General features: G+C 43.1%; 1 protein-coding gene across 5 annotated transcripts in view; it reads right to left on the bottom strand.

Annotated features, from left to right (window-relative positions):
• LOC137538135 (synaptotagmin-1-like) overlaps positions 1-21,847 on the bottom strand; it is a 236,727-nt gene that overhangs the window by 45,390 nt on the left and 169,490 nt on the right. For all 5 annotated transcript variants that reach the window (XM_068260157.1, XM_068260159.1, XM_068260156.1 and 2 more), the window contains 2 exons: positions 17,779-17,888; positions 3,446-3,835 (listed from right to left, as the gene is read on the bottom strand). In XM_068260157.1, coding sequence (XP_068116258.1) covers positions 3,446-3,835; positions 17,779-17,888 — 500 coding nt within the window. The remainder of the gene's footprint in view (positions 1-3,445; positions 3,836-17,778; positions 17,889-21,847) is intronic.

The following is a 21,847-nucleotide window of genomic DNA, read 5'->3' on the forward strand; positions in this document are numbered from 1 at the left end:
TGAGAAAGTACTGACAGTATTATTTGTTTTCTTGCTAGTGATTTAAACTGCATTTTACTTACAAGTTTTGTAAATATCACCGAGGAGAAAACTCAGGTGAAAAAGACAATTGCATATGGCCCCATATCTAATAATGAGTAATTAATTTGCTGTGTTCAGTATTCATGATGATGATGGATCAGGTGATCTCACTGGCAATAATAATCTATCATATCTATGTATTGTTTTTTTAACAAGCCATGCAAAAACATCCATACAACTCTGCCAGCCGGTGCTATTCATTCCACAATTTGAAATTCCTGGAATAAATATAGGCAAAGGCTAAACCACCTGGACACTCATATAACGTTGAGGAAGAAAGGGTTGTTTGACCTCTGTACTCGACAGAGGGAGCGATCTTGACAATACCGATGTAAAGTATAGACAAAGTATGTTAGTTGGTGCTGCTCCTTTAAAAGCCACTCTGGGTGGTGAAGATATCTGTAGAGGACAAGGGGAGGAAAAGGAGGGGGAGAGCGCACTCAATAGACAATTTGAGAAAAATGGTTAGCCAACCGTGGAATAATCTCACCTGAGATTCTTGCCGATTAGCCCATATGGGTTGGTCGGCTGAAGAGCTTTTGTCCCACTCAGAACCGGGGACCAGGTCTTTCCAGCGATCTTTCTCCACAAGATGTACTGGCACATATGCTCCTCCGTCCACTGAACTTCAGTCCTGGATCAGATGCATTTCCACTCCTCATACATTGCAAGCCACCCTCCAAAGTAAAAGGTCTTAACAAGAATTATATTTGCATATTTCCCCTTTCCTCCCTTATTCTGATTTTTTTGTACACAGTATGATATTTTGTAGCACTCCAAATTGGTTTATTTGACCAAGAAACCCTGCCAATGCTTTTCAAAGGTGATATGCCAGGTAAACTAATACAACCGCATTTTTCATCCTGGGCTAATTGGCAAGAATCTCAGGTGAGATTATTCCACGGTTGGCTAACCATTTTTCTCAAATTGTCTATTGAGTGCGCTCTCCCCCTCCTTTTCCTCCCCTTGTCCTCTACAGATGGACACTCATATAGGTACTCAGGTCATTACTACCAGCATACAAACCTGTGTTTTCCAAATATGTCCTTGCAGACCACCAACAGTGCATATTTTTCAGGTAACCTCACTTAGCTGCAACAGTTATATGACTATGTGAACATACCTGGTAAACATGTACTGTTGGTGATCCGTAAGGACAGGTTTGAGAAACAAATTCACAGAAAGTCCCATCCTCCTAAATCTGCATAACATCCATGTAACTGTGGCTGATTTGTAAAGGTGATACACACATTGAATTTTGATTTGCCAATGACCAATTTTACCACCTCAATGTAGCATGAGGGATTACAGCTCCCAGCAACTTTTTTCTTTTACTCTAAGCCTGACTCGGGGTTACGGCCAAAGAGGTTAAATACTATGAACCGATTGTGCAGGTAAGCTCTCATACTACACGGAAGAGGTAAAACCTGCCAATCATTGGCTAATCAAAATTGAAGATGTATACTAAGCTTAACCACTTGAGGACTACAGTGCTAAAGACCAGGCCATATTTAGTGTTATTGGCCACTGCAGCTTTAAGGTCAAGCTGCAGGGCCACACAACTCAGCACACAAGTGACTACCCCCCCTTTTCTTCCCACCAACAGAGCTCTCTGTTGGTGTGGTCTAATCGCCCCTCCTAGTGTTTATTTATTTTTAAATAAATGCTTCTTTTTTTTAATTACTTTTTACTATTTATTATGTTTGTTTTGTTTTGTAAACCCCTCCCTCCGCCCAGCCAGCCAATCCTGGCGATCGGCTGTCATAGGCTTCAGCCTATGAGAGCCGATCGCTCTCTTGTGTCCCAGGGGGACAGCCGTGTCACACGGCTGTCCCCAGTACAACGCTGCTGATCGCAGCGCTGTACTAACTGAAAAGACGGCGGTTTCGCCGTCTAACAGTCTCCCGAGCGGCGATCGCCGCTCTGAGACTGAAGGCAGGGTGGAGCTCTGCCCCTCAAGCAGGAGATGCGCGCTCAGCCTGCGCGCGATCTTCTGCCGTAGCCAGCCCCAGGACTTGACGCCAATTGGTGTTAGGCACTCTTGGCCCATTGGCGTGGGGCGGTCTTTAGAAAGTTAAAGCCTGGTACACACTTTCAATTATGATTGGCCAATCACTAACCAATTTTCCACCTCCATGTAGAATGAGGGTTTACTTTCACAATCTGGTCATCATATTCAATATCTGTTGACCATCACACTACATGTTACACTTAAGCTAAGTACACACATGAAATACAAGTTTTTGAAAAATGAAAAATCACAGAACAATTTTACCATCTCCATGTAGTATAAGAGCATATCTACACAGTCTATTCTATTAAGCTGAGTACACCCATGAGATGAAAATCTTTGCAAACTGAGGAATGGATCTGTCACGCAGCTTTGTCAGCGAACTTTAAAACACTGATATTTCTAAAGATGCTACTAGACACACATGCAAAAGATTAGTTTCTTCAAAAGATCAGTTTCTGCAAAATGCATTCATAGTCTATGAAAGGGGTAGGGAACCTATGGCTCGGGAGCCAGATGTGGCTCTTTTGATGGCTACATCTGGCTCACAGTTAGGGGTTGATTCACTAAGCTACACTGGTCAAGCAGCAAAGCTTAGTGTGGCAGCGCAAGTAACATTTTCAAAGTAGGCACGCTACTGCTGTAGTATGCACTAACTTACTCGCACTCCCCCAAAATGAACGGCCGCTCCAATTGTCCCACCCTGGATCCTGTCAGGTACAGTGACTTTGTAGGATGAGATCCCCGCACTTTGATTGGCCCAATAGGCTGCCTGTCACTTGACCAAAGTGCGGGGATCTCGTCATACAAAGTAAATCAACCCCCAAGTCAGCTAGCTAATTGTGCAAGCTGTTAGTCGGCATTTCTCCTGTATGGCTATTGGAAAAATTGCTGATGTTGCTAAAGCCCAAGAGAAGCTGAAGACTTGTCTGATGCTGCCGCTGCCTGGCTGATCCACTGTATACACATCACCATGGCAACAGTGACGTAAGCACTCCGCTGCGCATGCGCACTGTGCCAGTTTGAAATATATTGTATGGCTCTCACAGAATTACATTTTAAAATATTTATGTTTATGGCCCTCTCAGCCAAAAAGGTTCCTGGCCCCTGGTCTACGATATATCTGGAGCTCTCATACTCTCCTTGTTTAATGGACATTCATCTGCAGATCAAATCCATCCTGGTGTCTTGTTTTGTCACTTTACTGTCCCTCAGAGAGGCTCATAATCTAATCCCTACCATAGTCATATGTCCATATTGTGTATCATGTATCGTCTGAATGTACTGATTTAAGTATATACGTTTCCTTTAAAGTTTACAAATATAAACATACAATATATTTTAAATCCATACCTCCAGTTTTAGACTTATATTTGATGACTGGTAATCCTTTAGAGACAGTGAAAAGTCCTCATCAAAGATCGGGTCTCTACTGTTTTTCACCACTTTTGTTTCACATTCATGAATGACTGACTGGACTTCAGATTGTGGCTCATCAACTTTGGAGAAGACCCTTATCCTGACAAAGGAATCTCTGCTGTATTCTGGTAAATCTGTAGCTTCAATAACACTGAGCAGCAAGGTCATAGTCTTCTTGTTGAAATTAACAGAGAACTTTAACTTGCCTCTGGACCCATGAGGACGGTCAGAGTCACTGCCCATGTCATCTAGACTTTCTGTACTTGGAGGTGAAGGTGTTAAATGAACTTCCAACTTTTCCATTTCCTTCTGCATATGTTGAATCTATATAAAACACATCTATAATCACTGAGTATAATTTAACAAATCATGAATGCTTAAAGGAATGCTGTAGGGGTGGGTGGGGTAAAAAAAAAAAAAAAAAGAGTTGAACTTACCTGGCTTCTAATGGTCCCCCGCAGACGCCCTGTGCCCGCGCAGCTACTCACCGATGCTCGGTCCCCACCACGAGTTCACTTCCGGATATTGCATCTTTAAACTCGCAAACCCACTGCATCCTCACTCCCGACGACATCAACAGGAGTGTACTGTGCAGGCGCAGACCGTACTGCGTCTATGCAGTGGGTTTGCGACTTTAAAGTTGCAAAATATGGAAATTAAGTGGCGGCAGGGACTGGAGTGTCAGTGACTGGCTGCGCAGGCACAAGACATCTGTGGGGGGCAATTAGAAGCCCCAGGTAAGTTTGACTCTTCCCTTACAGCATTCCTTTAAGAACACTTTTTACAGTAATAACCAGAACATTTCATGCACTTTGAGGCTTGTACAATCACAGGGATGCACATTTTGGACAAGATTGACATTGAACTTATTATTTTGCATGGTTTTCTCTAGTTAGAATCAGAATCAGAATCAGAATCCATGGCTCTATGCTTAACCTTGTCACACCCAAGCCTCTGCTGCACCATTGCTATGTGATCTGGACTCAAGTCACTTCAGCACAATATGCTTTAGATGCCACTTTCCTCCTCCTTTCCTCCTGCATTTTACCTTGCAGTGCGGCACAGCACCATTTAGCGTTACTAAATAGAAACAGCAGCACTGCACTGAATGCTTTGTTATACATTGCATTGACACCTACGTTGAACAGAGTGCACAAGTCCTTAGAGTAAAGTAGGACGACAGATGGTTAGTGAGAGTTAATGGTCCTTATTCAATTCACTTTCTCAAGTTTTACTTAGTAGATATGTTTTGTCTTCTTTTTAAAATAGCTTTTCAGCCCTCTGCAATTAACAAAGTACCAAAAGGTAGGTGAAAAGTATTGTCAAAATTATTCCAAGCATTTTCTTGGTTGCTGGGGCTTAAAAGGCATGTTATTAATAAGCTGTGAAAATATCACCTAGGAGAAAAAGTGAATTGTATAAGGTTTCACAAAGGTGATATGTCAAACTTTTTGAATAAAAAAATGTATTTTAAGCCACCAGCAAACAAGAGAATACGTTAATACTAATAATTTAGACAATACTTTTCACCTAATAATTTAGACAATACTTTTCACCTACTTTTTGGTACTTTTTAAACTGCACAGTGTTGAAACGTTGTTTATAATTGAAGATAAAAAAATTATCTCCAAGAGAAAACATAAGAGAAAAAATGAATTGAATAAGGTCATATGTCGGGCCCGTTCACACTGCACGCGTTTCCAGCCGCGTTTTGGAAACGCGTGCAGGTGGCCAAAACGCACGACATCAGACATTGCATAGAGTGCAATGTCTGATGTTCACACTGCATGCGTTCCGGACCTGTGCGGTCCGGGAACGCATGCTGCACGCAGATTCTGCAAAAACGCGTGGCTGTCCCATTCACTTTTCAGTGATGGGATCAGCCACGCAACGCACACAAACGCGGATGGCCATGCGTTCGTACGCGTTGCGGTCCGCACGCGTTCCGCACGCATGGCCATCCGCATTTCTGATCTGAACGGGCCCTAAGGTTAGACTTGGGGAAACAGGTTAGGCATCAGAAGGATCATCAGGGTCATCAGGGTTAGGCATTAGAGAAGATGATTTGGCATCATGGGTAATAACTAAGAATGTAAGTGCTAATCTATAAGTGTATGGCCACCTTTATTTGTGAAAAAGATGGATAATTTACAGAGGTAGGATTGCTGGCAACATTTGTTTTTATATATTTTATTTGGCGTGATGCCATTCTACCATTTTCTACAGCAAACATACTTTGGGCTATATATCTTAAGGTGTGCTGAAGGACTTTGTACTCTGCTGTTCAAACATTGCCTGGTCATCACTATCCATTTAGCCTTTATGAAAAATTGTGTCATATTTTATCAAGATTTTGACGTTAAGTTAAACTAGACCACATTAATGCACAGTACCGGCTAAATATGTTTTACCCTTGGCTGTTGGACTAATTTTTCCATCTTTGTTTTCAAAACGTTTTTATTAGGTGGAAATGAGATTTATTTATTTTCAAACAACAATGGGAATTTACCACCAATTTTAAGTGATAAACAGCAAAAGAACAAAACCCAATATGACAAGTAAATATTACAGTATGGATAAACTTAACAAAACTAAAAACAAAGAGTCCACTGCCCACACCAAGATGGCAAAGAGCCAAGCCTGTTCTATATATCCGTCATTCCAAGTTATGAGTGTTCCAACATGCTCTTGCAGAGATGCAAATTGCGTAAATAGCTTTTGAAATTAGAGCAAAGGCCCTCTGTCATAGGGTAGGAACACATTAGGCAGAATCACATATGCGTTTCCCGCTATGGGGAAAACTCATGCGATTCTGCCTAGTGTGTTCCTTCCCATATCCAGTTTAGCATCTGCCTTTCCTCTTCTTTACCTCATATGTTATAGGTTTATTGGAGCCGTTAACCTCCCTGGCATTTGATTTCCCCAGGATTTCTGTGCAAAAAGTGATCCAACAAATGTTTATAACCTTTTTTCTTCCTGTAACGTGCCAAAATGTGTCAAGCAAGGGTGTAGTATACAGTGCAGGACAGGGGCAGACTGGCCTGGGGGGAAGGGGGGCAATCTCCCCAGCCCCCCCCCCCCCCCCCCCCCGGGCCGCCTCTCCTTCAATTATTTAGGGCTGGTGGCGATGGTGCAGTCATTACCACATGCACAGTGTGCACTGTGTAGTGTGAATAATGTATACTCGGCCGTTCTAAACCCTGACATCCGGCTGTGTCACAGGCGGTCAGCCAGATTGAAAACCTTGTGTGCAGCGTCCACCTGGCCTGGGCTGGCTGTTTTTTCTGCTGCTGCCCTAGTCACGCTGAGTCGCAGACATGACTCCACCCCGTCCATGTTTAGAGCCATTGTAGCTGAAGATACTGCTGCTTGTAATTAGCAGTGCAAGTGTTGAGATCACGGGAAACAGGCAGCTATCCAGAGGAATCATTGCTGCTGCTGGCTCTGGGCTGCCTGCATTCCATGAGAGGAGAAAACAGACATGTCGTGGGCTTGGCTGAGGGCGAAGAAGCTGTGGAAATTGCCAGAGGAGAGGTGAGAAAACTTTCACCAACTGAGAGCAGGGCTGGTCACAGAGGATAATCTGAGAGCACAGGTGACTGGTGACAGCTCTCTTCTCTCCCTAATTGTGAAGAGAGCTGTCACCTAGGGGCAAACCCAGGATTTTTAAGGAGGGGGGGGGGGGTTCCTAAAAGGTCTCCCTCATCACCTGCACTCTCGGATTACCATAATAAATTGCTTTTTTTTGTCATCACCTGAGTGACTGTCAATTCTGCCCATGAATAATAATCACACCCCACATAAAGGCAGTGGGTGACTTCTGACTCTGAGGAAAGCCCTGCGTGGCCAGGTAGCAGTGAGTGGGCCAGACACCTCCACCCCTTTCCCGCATTGTTAAACAAGCCCACCTTATACTCAATGCCCACCCCATCAGACTAGATGCGCTCTCAATACTGCACAGTGCCCTTAACCTCCCCCCAACGCATATACCAAATGTGTGGGGCTTGGTTAAATTGTGATCACCTAGTCACTTTTAAAGTGTAGTAGAGACGACCATCGTAAAAGATTTAATACTTAACTGGGGCTTCCTTCAGCCCCAAAAGTACCGCTGAGTTCCTCGCAGTCTTCCCGAGTGCCTCCGTTCTTCTGCTAGGGGATCAGTCACGCCAGTCTGGCTCAGTCACGCCAGTCTGGCTCAGTCACGCCAGTCGTCTCTTCTGCACATGTGCGGCTCTTACCTGCATGCGTAGAAGAGCCCGACTGGCAGGGCTGAGCCAGTTACCAGAACTGATTGCGACTGAATGGAGGCATGCGGGAGGATTGCGAGGGACTCTGCGGTGCTTGTGGGGCTGGAGGAAGCCCCAGGTAAGTATCAAATCTTTTACAATGGGTCATCTCTGGTTTACTTAAAGGATATCAGAGGTGAATAAGAATGGGGGGGGGGGGGGAGAGCAGGCATGAACAGGGGCAGACTCAGTCCTCATATCTCTCCCCATTTCACCTTGTCCCCCTCTGTTCTATCTTAAAAGCTAGGTCCGCAGCAGTACGCAAGCGCTGGGCCTGCCAGCGTGTGTCATTGATCGGGTTCCCTGGCCTTGAGCACTCTGCGCAGGCACATTATGAGTCGATTTGGGGGGAGAGGTGGGCATGAGGACTGCTCCCTGTACATGCCTGCTCCATGCCCCGTCCCCCTCCATTCTTCGTTTTTGCCCTTTTTTCAAGCGCCGGCGATTTTGAAAATCGCCGTAAAAAACGCTTGTGCAATGATTCTCTATGAGAGAGTTCACATTTGAGCGGTTTGATTCCGATCCGCTCAGAAAAGCACTGCCTGTACCATTTTTAGGCGATTTTGCCTTAATGGAAGGTAAAGGATAAACGCAAAACATTGTGCAGCAATTGCGTGAGCGTTTTAAAGAATAAATACATTGTATTTATTCTTTTCAGGGTCAAAGGGAGTGAATTGAAAAAGCACTTAGAAAAGCGCTTTAAAAAAAGAGTGCCAGGAGGGGAAAAAATTGATTTAAAAATTGCAAAACACTGACGTTTGCAATTTCGATTTTAGATGTGAACAAGGCCTAAAGCTACGTACACACATGCGACAACGATCGCTCGTTGTCAACGACGAACGAACTTTTAATTGACGAAAGTAAAACGACCTAAGTTAGTTTTAAAAGGAGTGTAACGATCACATCGTTACAAACGTTACATCACGTAAAAGCACCTATTGCGCCTGCGCATAAAAATGAAAAGTTCCATGGAGAAATAATGAATTGCGCATGTCAAGCCTAGTACGAACGACCGTTTCCAACAATGTACTACTTTTGCAAACGATCGTCGTTGGGAAAAATCCGCCAAGCTAGATCGTTCGTTTTTAACGATCTAGCTCGTCCGTCGTTCGTCATTTGAAACGATCGGGGAACGATCGTTTCAAACGACTATAGTCGCATGTGTGTACGCACCTTTAGGCTCCCTGCACACTGCAAATCCGTTTTCCGATTCCGATTCCGTTTCCGATTCCGTTTCCGATTTTCCTTGAATACATTCAACAGAAAAACGGATCAAAAAACGCAGCATGCAGTTAAGATTAAAAATCTGAATCGGAATCTGATTTGCTTGCAGTGTGCAAGAGGCCTAAGTCAGTGTTTCTAAAACCTGTCCTCATGACTCCCCAACAGTGCATGGTTTGCAGGCAACCTCAGCTATGCATAGGTGGGGTTATTAGTGTCTCAGCTACATGGAAGCCACCCAGCTGGCACACTAATTACCCCACCTGTGAATAGGTGATGTTGCCTGCAAAACAGGCACCATTGTGGAGTCATGAGGACAGGTTTGAGAAACACTGCTTTAAGGGCTTGTTCACATTGGGGGCGGAGCAGTGCTTTTCAGCGCTGCTAGATTTGGGCGCAGCTGGCGCCTTCATAGACTTCAATAGGAATCATTCCTATTGCAGCGCTCAGTGAGTAACGTCGGCTCCTTCAGAAGACGGAGCCGAAGTTGCTTAAAAACATAATAATTCGGCCTCCAGCAATTGCTGGAAGCCGAATTATTTCATTCCCCCACTATCCATGGCGGCCTGGAGGGGGAATAGTAATTAAATGGGCCCAGACTTGTGCAGAAGCAGGATCAGCCATATACCGCTGTATCCTGCGCCCAAGTCTACCGGCGCCGATTTCAAATGTACTCCATTGGGGGCGATTTCAGGGTGTTTTAAAGTGCTGGAGATTTTAATAATCGCCTTAAAACCGCTTGTGTAATGTAAGCTTATGTGAGTGTTCTCACATAAGTGATGAGCTTTCTATCCAATCGCAAACGCGGCTCCTGCACCATTTTTAAAGCGTTTGAGATTTAATAGAAAAGATAGAGAACGCTCTTGAAAAAGCGCTTTGCAAAGCGATTTCCTGAGTGCTTTCATGAATAAATACATTGTATTTATTAATTTCCGGGTCAAAGAGTTCACTTCCTAACTGATGTCAGGAAGTGAAAAAACAAATTCCTCCACAAAAGCGCTTAGAAAAGCACTTTGAAAATCACTCAATGAATTGCTGAACGCTTGCGATAGCGCTGGCGATTTATAATGAGAACTAGGCCTAAGTGATTGGGGGGACTTACTGAACATGAGCTGGACTTGTTTACTTATAGGGGGAGAAGATTTTGGAGGTTCCTGTTTGTGTTAACCAGCACACACCACTTCTCAAATTCAGGGGAGAGGCTTAAAAGGGTACCAGCGTAGAGCTGTTAGTGGCAAGATCAGCACAAACTCCCTCTGGAAACTGATGTGTGGCATGTGCCCCACGGTTATGAAAGAGTCTCTCTCGAGAAGAGCCTGTTAGCGAAACTAGTCACCTCTCAACACTGGGCTCTCTTCATCTGAGTAACAGTGTCCCCCTCTATAACTCCTCCAGCGGCATCTATCATTACGTAATGTTACTGTAAGAGAGGTAGAGAGGGGATACGGCTGAAGAGAAATCACAGCAGTGAGAGGGGATTGAAGGTGCCCATACATCAGACGTTGTAGGTGAAGATTGACCAAGAAACAGATCTCACTCTGATCAAAGAGAGATCTGTTGCCTGCTCATACACCAGCAGACTGATTCCCGAGAGATTTTCGCATGAAATCTCTTGGAAAACTGCCTTGTGACACTGCTTAAATCTCAGGGGAATTGGCCATGTGACGCGTCCTCCGTCACTCCTCCATTGCCAAGGAAATGGGCCTCTAGTTTGTGTTTTCCCCCCAGGCCAAAAGGTCCCAGTCCTCCCCTGGTGCAGGAGAGTATTTGTTGTGTCTGCACGTCAATACTGTTCACAGCATGTTTTGTATTGACGTGTATGTCCGTCAATACTGCTAGGGAGGTTAAAGGACTATCAATAAAAACAACTTTTTTAATAATTATATATATATATATATATATACACACAAGTAACAAAGGCGTTTCACTTTAACAGTGAAAATCATGCATGTCAAATCAGATCTGGCCCTCAGAGTCATCATATTTGGCCCTCAGGTAGTTTTCCACTTTGCATTATGTTTGTCCCACTTAGGACCACCAGAGAAGCTGTATTGGAGGGTAAGCCCTAGATCACCAGGGAAGCCATTTGGGGAGGGGGAAAGCACTTACCAGTGAACTGTTTAGATGAGGGAGGAGTGCCACTAGGCACCAGGGAATCCTATAGGGGAAGGAGGGAGGCACTAGACACCAGGGAACTGTATAGGGATGGAGGGGGGCTATTATACACCAAGAAACTGTATAAGGGAGAGAGGTGGCCACTAGACATTGAGGTTGGCCTGTGATTTGGTACTAGCTCAATTTTGGCCCTCTTTGTATTTGAGTTAGGTGTAAATGAACCATTTCCTGGGAGCACAGGGGGTTGCTATTAGCTCCTTATTTTATGCCTTAATAATCACCATTTTCCACACATTTTTACTGTTGTTGAAAAGGAATAAAGACTTGGAGCAAAGTGAAATGTATAGTCCGGACAAGCTCACAAATCTCCTTCACTGTCTTCCCCATGCAGCATGCAGGAGAGTCTGGAAAGGAGGAATACAAGCTGATCAGAGAAGATGTAACAGGTAGCTAGATGTGCTCAGTGCTGTAATATAACTAGCAGTCATGGTGATGTCTATACACCACGCCTGACTGGCTTCTTGTTATGTTTGAACACTTCTGGCTCCAGAATAAACAGTAACTTCTTATGCTGGGAATACACCATGACTTTTTTCTGATTGATTTTCTCATAGAAATGATTGGAAATCGATCAGAAAAACGATCCGAAAGTAAATCTGCCCCCCAAAAAACCCACCTCATTGTGTATCCCCAGCATTAGGCTGGCTGCTCTGTGCTGAGTGTGAGGAGTGAAGACAATAAACACACATTGCAGGAAACTTAAAGGAAACTTAAAGGTGGCCATACACTTATAGATTTGCAGCAGATTCGACCATCAGATAGATTTCTGTCAGATGCCTGTCAAGTCGAGTCTGAGAAGAATCTATCTGATGTGTGCCACACACTAGGAACAGATTTCCAATAGATTTAGGAATTAAATCTATTGGAAATCTATCTAAATGCATTATTGCGCCATTAGATCCAATGCAACTCTATGGGCCATCGATCTGCTGCCAGCAGCAGATTAACCAAGATTTTCTATCCTGTCAGATAGATCAAATCGATTCAAATCAATCGAAATCGGCCGCAAATCGATTGATAGATTTGATCAAATCAATCGATTCCATAGAATTGATCGATCAATGGATGAAATCAACCAGTGTATGGGCCTCTTAACTCCTTCCCACCACCTGGAGACGTTTCTTTCAGCAGGGTGGCTACTAGACTATACACTGAGGGCTCGTTTCCATGACATGCAGTGTGATGCAGCTACATAAGCCGCATCGCAACGCGGGTGTCCTGTAACTAATACGCGGCAATGGAACATTTTCCACTGCATGCATTGTGTGCGGAGCGGCGTGGAGTGGTGCAATCGCAATTTTGCATCACAATTTTGCAGCGATTTGCACTGTGATTCCTGTTCATTAGAATGAGAATGACATTGCAATTGCCCCCAAAAGTGCTGCATGCATCACGTTTGAGATTTATGCAAATCAGAAGCACTGCAGTAAGAATGATACCATAGGGATACATTAGCAGCAGCGCTGTGCTAAATGCCAGTGATCACCAAATTGTTGAAAAGCGCCCAAGTGTGAACCACCCTGGAGGAGTTGATAGCAACCACCTGTGCAGAACAATAGTCCAGTCCTGGCAAAGCAGTCAGATTCCGTGGCTCATATGCAATTAACTTTTTCTCACAATTTTCCTTCTAAGTAAAATGTACGCACCTTGTCAATAAAATGCCTTTTAAAAACAACCAGCAAGCAAGAAAATACTCAAAATAATTTTGACAGTACTTTTCACCTACTTTTCAGTACTTTTTCATTTGCAAAGTGCTGAAAAGTTATTTTAAAAAGAAGATGAAAAATGATCTCCTATGAGAAAACTCAGAAGAAAAAGTTAATTGCATATAGACCTGTATCTGAAAATGTCTGGATTATTTTACAGCAGAGAGGCAGAGCTGTGTCAAGAAATAAAATGCTCCTAGTACTAGTGGTAAATTGTGTGCCCTAGAAGTTTTTTGTATTGATTGATGTCCTTAGAGTGACCCAAAAAAATGCATGTGCTTTGTTTTTTTACTTCAGTAGATTAACCATCAGGCTGGTGTAAGGGCTGGAATCCACTAAATTTAATATTTTTTTAGCATTTAGGGATCGCTTTCAATTGCTAGCGATTTCCCTAAACGCTTTGCCAATGTAAATGGATGGGACAGATTCCACTAGAGCGATTGCAATTAGGCAAATTGCAATTGCAGGACATGCAACATTTTGGGAGCGTTTCCATTCTAATGTATTGTATAGGAGCAGGTAGATCGCTCCCAAAATTGTTTGCAAAGCGCTTCCACAAATCGCTAGAGATTGTGCTAGCGCTTTGCGCTTTGTAGTGAGTCCCCATTAGCTGTCTTTTCATAATTTTTTTTCACTGCTAAATGATGGTTTCTAGGGTAGAGATTTACTGCCACACTTTAAAGTGAACCTAAACTGAAAAAAAAAGGACTTTAACTTACCTGGGGCTTCTACCAGCCCCCTGCAGCCCCCCTGTGCCCACGCTGTCACTGAACGATCCTCCGGTTCCCCAGCCCTGCAGCTCCCTAGTTTCATTTTGATGCGTGGCCCTGCTCAGAGTGCCTCCTGATCACACTCTATACATGTGCAGTACGAAAAAATCTCTGCTGTGAATGCACAGAACACTGCCAGCGGCGGGAGCGTGATCGAGGACGCGTGTTTCCACGGCCTCAGTGACCCGTCGGATCACCTGTCGGCTGGCCAGAAGAGGGTCGCAGTGGGGGACTGGAGGAACACTAAAGGTGCGTACACACATCCAACTTTATGCCTGATTGTCATTTAAACTGGTCGTTTGAATGACTTGAAGTGCAAACAACAAGTCGTTCAAATGTCCTGTACACACTGACCAACACAGCGGCTGATATCCTAATTTACATGTCGTTTAACCAACTTGATAATGGACAATGGCCTGGATAGAACAATGGACTAGATTAAACGACTGTTCAAACGACTGTATGTATCAAAGTTTATTATTTGGACAAACGACTAGAGGTCGTTTGTACACACGTACGGACCTGACAGTCATTTGAACGACAGTTCGTCCAACTGGACCAAGCAGTTTGGGCAAACCGGCTGTTACACATCCAACTTGTCATTCAAATATTAAGTTGGATGACAAGTTGGGCGGAAAATCAGGACATGTGTACAATGCTGCCCATAATTATTCATAACCCTGGCAAATTTTGACTTAAAATTACTGTTATTCAACCAGCAAGTAAATTTTTGACGGGAAATGACTTAGGTGTCTCCCAAAAGATAATAATGTACAAGAGGTATTATTGTGGAAAAAAACATTTCTCAGCTTTTATTTACATTTGAGCAAAAAGTGTCCAGTCCAAAATTATTCATACCCTTCTAAATAATCAATAAAAAAAAGCCTTTATTAGCTATTACAGCAATCAAACGCTTTCTATAATTGCAGACCAGCTTTTTGCATGTCTCCACAGGAATTTTTGCCCATTGATCTTTAGCAATGAGCTCCAAATCTTTCAGGTTGGAGGGTCTTCTTGCCATCACCTTGATCTTTAGCTCCCTCCACAGTCTCAATTGGAATCAAGTCAGGACTCTGGCTAGGCCACTTCAAAAAATTTATGTTGTTGTTTGCTAACCATTTCTTCACCACTTTTGCTGTGTGTTTTGGGTCATTGTCATGCTGAAATGTCCACTGGTGGCAGGGGCCAAGTTTCTCTGCAGACTGCCTGATGTTGTCATTAAGAATCCTTTATTGACCTTTTTCATGATGCCATTTACTGTGATTAGGTTCTCTGGTCCATTGGCTGAAAAACACCCCCAAAGGATTAGGTTCCTACCACCATGTTTGACAGGGGGGGGGGTGGTGTTCTTTGGGTTGAAGGCTTCTTCTTTTTTACGCCAAACGAAGGAAACATCATTGTGACCAAACAATTAATTTTTTTGTTTCATCTGACCATAACACAGAAGACAAGAAGTCTTCTTCTTTGTCCAGATGTGCATTTGCAAAGGCCAAGCAAGCTTTTTTGTGCCTTATCTGGAAAAGTGGCGTCCTCCTTGGTCTGCATCTGTGGAATCCAACAGTGTGCAGTGTCCGTGGGATTGTCAGCCTTGAGACATTGCCACCAGCAGAGCCCAGATTCACCAGGATGGTGTTGGTGGTGATCCTTGGATTCTTTTTCACCTCTCTCATTATCCTCCTGGCCAGCACAGGTGTCACTTTTGGCTTCTGACTACATCCTCTGAGATTTTCCACAGTGTGGAACATCTTGTATTTTTTAATACTTTGCACTGTAGCCATTGGAACTTGAAAAAAATTAGAAATGGCCTTTTGGCCCTTTCCTGACTTGTGAGCAGCCACAATGCGCAGCCACAGGTCCTAACTAACCTCCTTTGTCTTAGCCATGACTGTCCACAAAGCAGCTGCAGAAAGCTGCTGTTTTTCACCTGTTGAGTTGATTAAAACAGCTGTTCTCAATTAATAAGGGCAATTCGGATGCTTTAGAACAGCTTAGACTATTTGGAATGGTTTAGAACTTTGGATGTTCCCACAGATTGTGACAGTTTGTGAAGGGTATGAATCATTTTAGACTGGACACTTTTTGCTCAAATGTAAATAAAAGCTGAGAATTTTTTTCCCCACAATAATTCCTCTTGAACATCGTCTTATTATCTTTTGGGAGGCACCTATGTCATTTCCTGTCAAAAAATTACTTACTGGTTGAATAAAAGTAACTTTAAGTCAAAATTTGCCAGGGATATGCATAGTTATGGGCAGCGCTATATGTACCTTTAGACAAAACGGAATTTATGATCTTCCCACCCCGGACATCCATAAACCTCCCAGATGTGCATGTCACTGTTAACCACACGACCATTCACCCTACCTTTCAAGCCCACTGTCTGGGTGTCACCCTGGACTCCGCACTCTCCTTCACTCCCCACATCCAAAACCTCACAAAGTCCTGCAACTTCCACCTTCGTAACATCTGTAAGATTCGCCCTTTCCTGACCTCTGCCACCACCAAACTCCTCATCCATGCCCTCATAATTTCCCGCCTTGACTACTGCAATGCCCTGCTGTCTGGTCTCCCTATGACCCGAACAGCCCCACTGCAGTCCATCATGAATGCGGCAGCCAGAATTATCCATTGCTCCCATCGCTCCACCACGGCGGATCCCCTCCTTGAATCCCTCCACTGGCTTCCTATCCAGTCCAGAATCAGATTCAAGATACTGTGTCTGACCTACAAATCTGTCCACAAAACCTGTCCAACCTACATTTTCGATCTTACACAGAGGGTACACACCTAGCCGCTCACTCCGCTCTTCCAATGAACTTCGCCTAACCGCCCCCCCACATCACCCAGTCCCATGCACGCCTCCAGGACTTCTCAAGAGCTGCTCCAACACTAAGGAACTCCCTACCTCCACCCATTAGGGCAGCCCTCTCCTTCAACATCTTCAAGAAAGCCCTCAAAACTCGCCTTTTCACTCTGGCCTACTACCCCTCACAAGTGCTATAAACCCACAGCTGAACTCTGGTCCCCTACCTTCCATGTCCTTACCTCTCCCTCTAGATTGTAAGCCTTTGGGCAGGGTCCTCCTCCTTTTGTGTCCTACCTGATCATGCACCTCCATTACTGTGAACACCTGCTATGCATTTGAGTGAACCTAACTTGCCTAATCTCCATGCTCCCCTCCAGTGACTAAGCATTACATTGTACTCATACTGTGCTGCATAATCTGGTCTTTCTTGTATTCAGGTATTGTCATTTTGCTGTATGTCACCCCTAAATATTGTATGTATCCCTATTTATTGTCCAGCGCTACGTAATATGTTGGCACTTATAAATACAATAAATAAATAAATGACAGCATGGGCACAGGGTGGCTGCAGGGGGCTAGTAGAAGCCCCATGTAAGTTAAAAAAAATTTTTTCCCACAGTTTAGGTTTCCTTTCAAGAAGATCTGTGGTAAATTTACAGCACATTCATATAAACATCTTACTGTTTCCCCCATTATTCCCCCTCTTCATTTCTCCTATTTTCACCAATAAATTACTTAATTAATAAAATATAATTATTAAACCTTTGGGCAAGATGGCTGCAGTGTAAGGTTCTTCCAGGTCAGTACACAGTCTCCCTGTACTGCGGTGCAGGAGAGATGAGCTGAGCTGAAGCCACAAGAGGCAGATCTCCCTCCCTCTGCTGTCTGGAGCTTGCAGAAAGGTCAGGGATGACTCATCAGATGAGGTGCAGCAGGGGGAGGGAGGAACAGCTGCTAGACTGTCTGCCTCTTCCTGCAGCACAATATTCTTCTAACTAGATGAATAATTAGAAAGGAGCAGGAGAGAGACAGCACAGCTGTTTCTACATGAGACAGGGAAAAAAAAGATTAGTACTTATGAAAGAAACTTATCTCTTCATTTAAATTGCATTTAGAAAAGGTCTACAGAACCCCTTTAAATGCATTTGTAATGACTAATCATGTAAACTAATAATTATTAAGCTATTTTCTCTATTTATTGCAGCCAGTCAGTAATCACGATGGGGACATTTTCAGAATGCCTAAGATTTATCTTCAAGTAAAACATAACTGAGTGCATGAAAAGAAGACATGAGCAACTTACCCTGGAGTCCTGCTCCTTTCTCGCTGTCTCTAAGAAATCTGGATTTAAGCTTTTGACTAGAATATTTCCTTCAGTTTTCTTTTCAACACTTGTGCCAGTTGTTTTTTTGTCTATAAAAAAGCAGTTTTCATGAGAGTTATTTAACAAATTTCACATCCGTTTCAAATTTCAAATTACAAATAATTATAATGATGGTTTGGTAATAAAAGCAAAGACACCCTTCTCACTTCAGATATATACAAATAAAATGAAAATAAAACGAATTGGCACAATACAAAAATTGTTAAAAAGGTTTTTTTCTTCGTCTATATGGTCCTCATGAACGTTATGGAAAACAAGAAACTTCATGAAACCAAAAGTGGCATGGTCTAACTTGACATATAGCATGATCAATACAATGGGCTTAGTTTCGAGCTTAGGTACAGGCAACGACAAACGTTTGTTTCGGACTTTTCTTTGAAACCCTTCATCAGGCCACTATATATATATATATATATATATATATATATATATATATATATATATATATATATATATATATATATATATATATATATAGTTTTAAAAAATAAAACAGACAAAAGACACACATTAAAGGGATACTGTAGGGGGGTCGGGGGAAAATGAGTTGAACTTACCCGGGGCTTCTAATGGTCCCCCGCAGACATCCTGTGTTGGCGCAGCCACTCCCCAATGCTCTGGCCCCGCCTCCGGTTCACTTCTGGAATTTCTGACTTTAAAGTCAGAAAACCACTGCGCTTGCACGCCCGTCTCCTCGCTCCCGCTGATGTCACCAGGAGTGTACTGCGCAGACACAGACCATACTGGGCCTGCGCTGCGCGCTCTTGATGACATCAGCGGGATCGAGGACACGGCAACGCAGGCGCAGTGGTTTTCTGACTTTAAAGTCAGAAATTCCAGAAGTGAACCAGGGCCGGGGCCGGAGCATTGGTGAGCGGCTGCGCGGGCACAGGATGTCTGCGGGGGACCATTAGAAGCCCCGGGTAAGTTCAGCTCATTTTCCCCCGACCCCCTACAGTATCCCTTTAAAATCCATGTTTCTACAAAAATATTATTAAGGAAAAACTTCCAATAGAATAAAAGAAACGCCACTTGAGGACAAATAGTGAAAACGCCACCTAGAGGAGAAAAATGGAATGATAGGGAAAAGAGGTTAGAAGAAAGAAGAGAAAATATGTTGCCCAGGATTCATAAAAAACAGCTCATGGGCCAACATATTTACCACTAAAGTGCCAGAGTAGGAAAGTCCAAGAGGACCCCATAGGAATACACACAACGGGTTTATATTCTCTAACCCTTATATTCCAGAAATGGAAAATAAAGAGTTAAAAGTAGATGGATACTACTGCACCATGTAAATTTAGCAGAACATGAAACATGTTATAAACTATAATAATGCTTAGCTGAAATAGTCCTCATTCAAATAAATATAGCAGCACAGTGTAGAAAAGAGAAAATACACAAACACTAAAATCAGAAGCAGACGGCAATAAAGACAAGAAGAAGTTGGAGTAAACACAGGGCAGATTTACCTCAGGGGATAAGGAAATTATAATTCCCAGACTCCAAGAGTGTATAGTTAAGAAAAGGGAATGTATCTATGACCAATGAATACAGCGATAATTAGTCACCCCATACACACCTAGTGGGCCTAGCTTACATCAAGAGCCAATGTTACACAAACAGAAAAAAGGGAAAAGGCATCTGAGCAGACCAGACGCACAAGTCACCTAATAAAAACAAAAAAAGGAAGGAGCAGTGCCACTAAAGCAACTAATGAGTCCTTCGCCACATGTTCTGAGAGTTTCTTTCTAATTTCCAATGCTTCAGATTATAAGTTGGAAGCTTCTTGTATATCCATTTTACGTAAAGCAAAAGAATATCGAAGGATGATTTGTTAAGAATTCCCTCAAATCTGCATAGAAACTCACGATCATCCATGAAAATGTTTGGGCGGATCTGTGATCTGAAACCTCTGGGACTTTAACGCTTTATAGTATTCCGCCAAGGTCTGGCCATGCAATTCTAAATCAAGAGGACTTACTTTTTTACCTTTTTGATTGCTTTAAAAAAGGTGCTTCCCAAATACCGTATATACTTTAATACAAGTCAACCTTGTGTATAAGTCGACTCCAATATTCAACCCTTTTAAGCTGGAATTTTGTACTGACTCAAGTAAAAGTCTAGCCAGCAAAGTTAATGACTGCATTTGGGGCTCAGGAGGGGTTCACGACTGCACTGCATACAGTGTTGCAGTCACTAACCCCTCTTGTCCCTTAAGTGCAGCCAATACCTCCTCCAGGCCCCCAAGTGCAGCAATTATTCACTCTCCTTCCTGCAGCCCAGTATTTTTCCCCCTTCCCTTTCCTTGTTAATAGTTGTGGTCAAGACTTTCAGACCTGTGTTTTCTTGGCATTTCCTTTCCTCAAAGTATCACTTACCGTAGGGTAAATTGCTGCAAATGGGAATGTCACTATTAGTACACGCATCACTCAATGTACTCAGTGTTGCCTGTGACTCGTGTATAAGTCGACCCCTATACTTTTATGAAGTGAAACAGACCTAAATTTCTAGACTTATACTCGAGTATATACAGTATATATTACATGTTTTTTTATGTACCTATACTGGAAAGTACCAATGTGGGTAATAGGCTTGGAAACGGTTAAAAGACCATAATACATAGTCCCTTAACAACAAACAGCACAATCCTAAGTTTGAGCTTTAAGGAATAGATTGTAGCCATGCCCATGCAGATACAGTGATGCACAAAGTATAGCTTTGTAGGTATGACCAACCTTTGACATTAGATTTCAAATTATTGCACTTCCCAGATCCAAAAGATTCAATGGGTGAGGACTGAAAAGAGGTGATTTAATTAACATGTATAAATATATCAGATGGCAATATAAAAGCTTGGCAGATTAGCTTCTTGTCCCTAGGTGTGTGCAAAGGACTAGGGTACATGATCTGCATATGGAGGAAACATGTTTTTGCCATCCATTTAGAAAGTGGCTATTTACAGTAAGAGTGGTTAAAATGTGGAGTATCTTACCACAGGAAGTAGTTATGGCAAATTCTATATCTTCATATAAAGCCCACCTGAAGTGAGGGATATGGAGGCTGACATATTTATTTCCTTTTAAACAATGCAAATTTCCTGGCTGTCCTGCTGATCCTCTGCCTCTAATACTTTTAGCCATACACCCTTAACAAGCATGCAGATCAGGTGCTCCGAGCCAAGTATGACCAGATCAGCGACATGCTTCTTTCAGGTGTGCGATTCAAACACTACTGCAGACAAAGAGATCAGTAGGACTGCCAGGCAATTGGCATTGTTTGAAAGGAAATAAATATGGCTGTAACCACATGCCTCTCACTTCAGGTTTATTTATTTAAGTATTTATATTTAAGTATTTATATAGCGCCGACATATTATGAGTACAGAGTATATTGTCTTGTCACTAACTGTCCCTCAGAGGGGCTCTCAATCTAGTCCCTACCATAGTTATATGTCTATGTATGTGTCGTGCAGTGCATGTATCATAGTCTGGGGCCAATTTAGGAGGAAGCCAATTAACTTATCTGTATGTTTGTGGGATGTTGGAGGAAACCAGAGTGCCCGGAGGAAACCTACCCAGACACGGGGAGGACATACAAACTCCTTGCAGATGTTGACCTGGCTGGGATTCGAATGAGAGACCCAGTGCAGCAAGGCAAGAGCGCTAACTACTACGCCAGGCTACCTTTAAAGAGGGCTTGAATGCTTTCCTCAAGCTAAATACTCACCACCCGATGGAGGAAGACGGATCCAGCAAAGTCCCCCTGATGAGTATTCCAGGATCCATCTTGAAGTATATGCAAAGTCAAGAGATTGCGGTACTTTGTGTGGAGTCATCGAGGATCTTAAAGATCCGATCCACGGTCATTGTCGCAGCACGACACTAATTATCCATTGTGTGATCGCGCCTGTACCCACCTCGCAAGATGTTGGTAAAGATCGCTTATTGCTCAAAAAATCGTCGGTCGACAGAAAAATCACCGGAAA

This window comes from Hyperolius riggenbachi, chromosome 11 (genome assembly GCF_040937935.1).
Source record: "Hyperolius riggenbachi isolate aHypRig1 chromosome 11, aHypRig1.pri, whole genome shotgun sequence".
Classification (NCBI taxonomy): Eukaryota; Metazoa; Chordata; class Amphibia; order Anura; family Hyperoliidae; genus Hyperolius; species Hyperolius riggenbachi.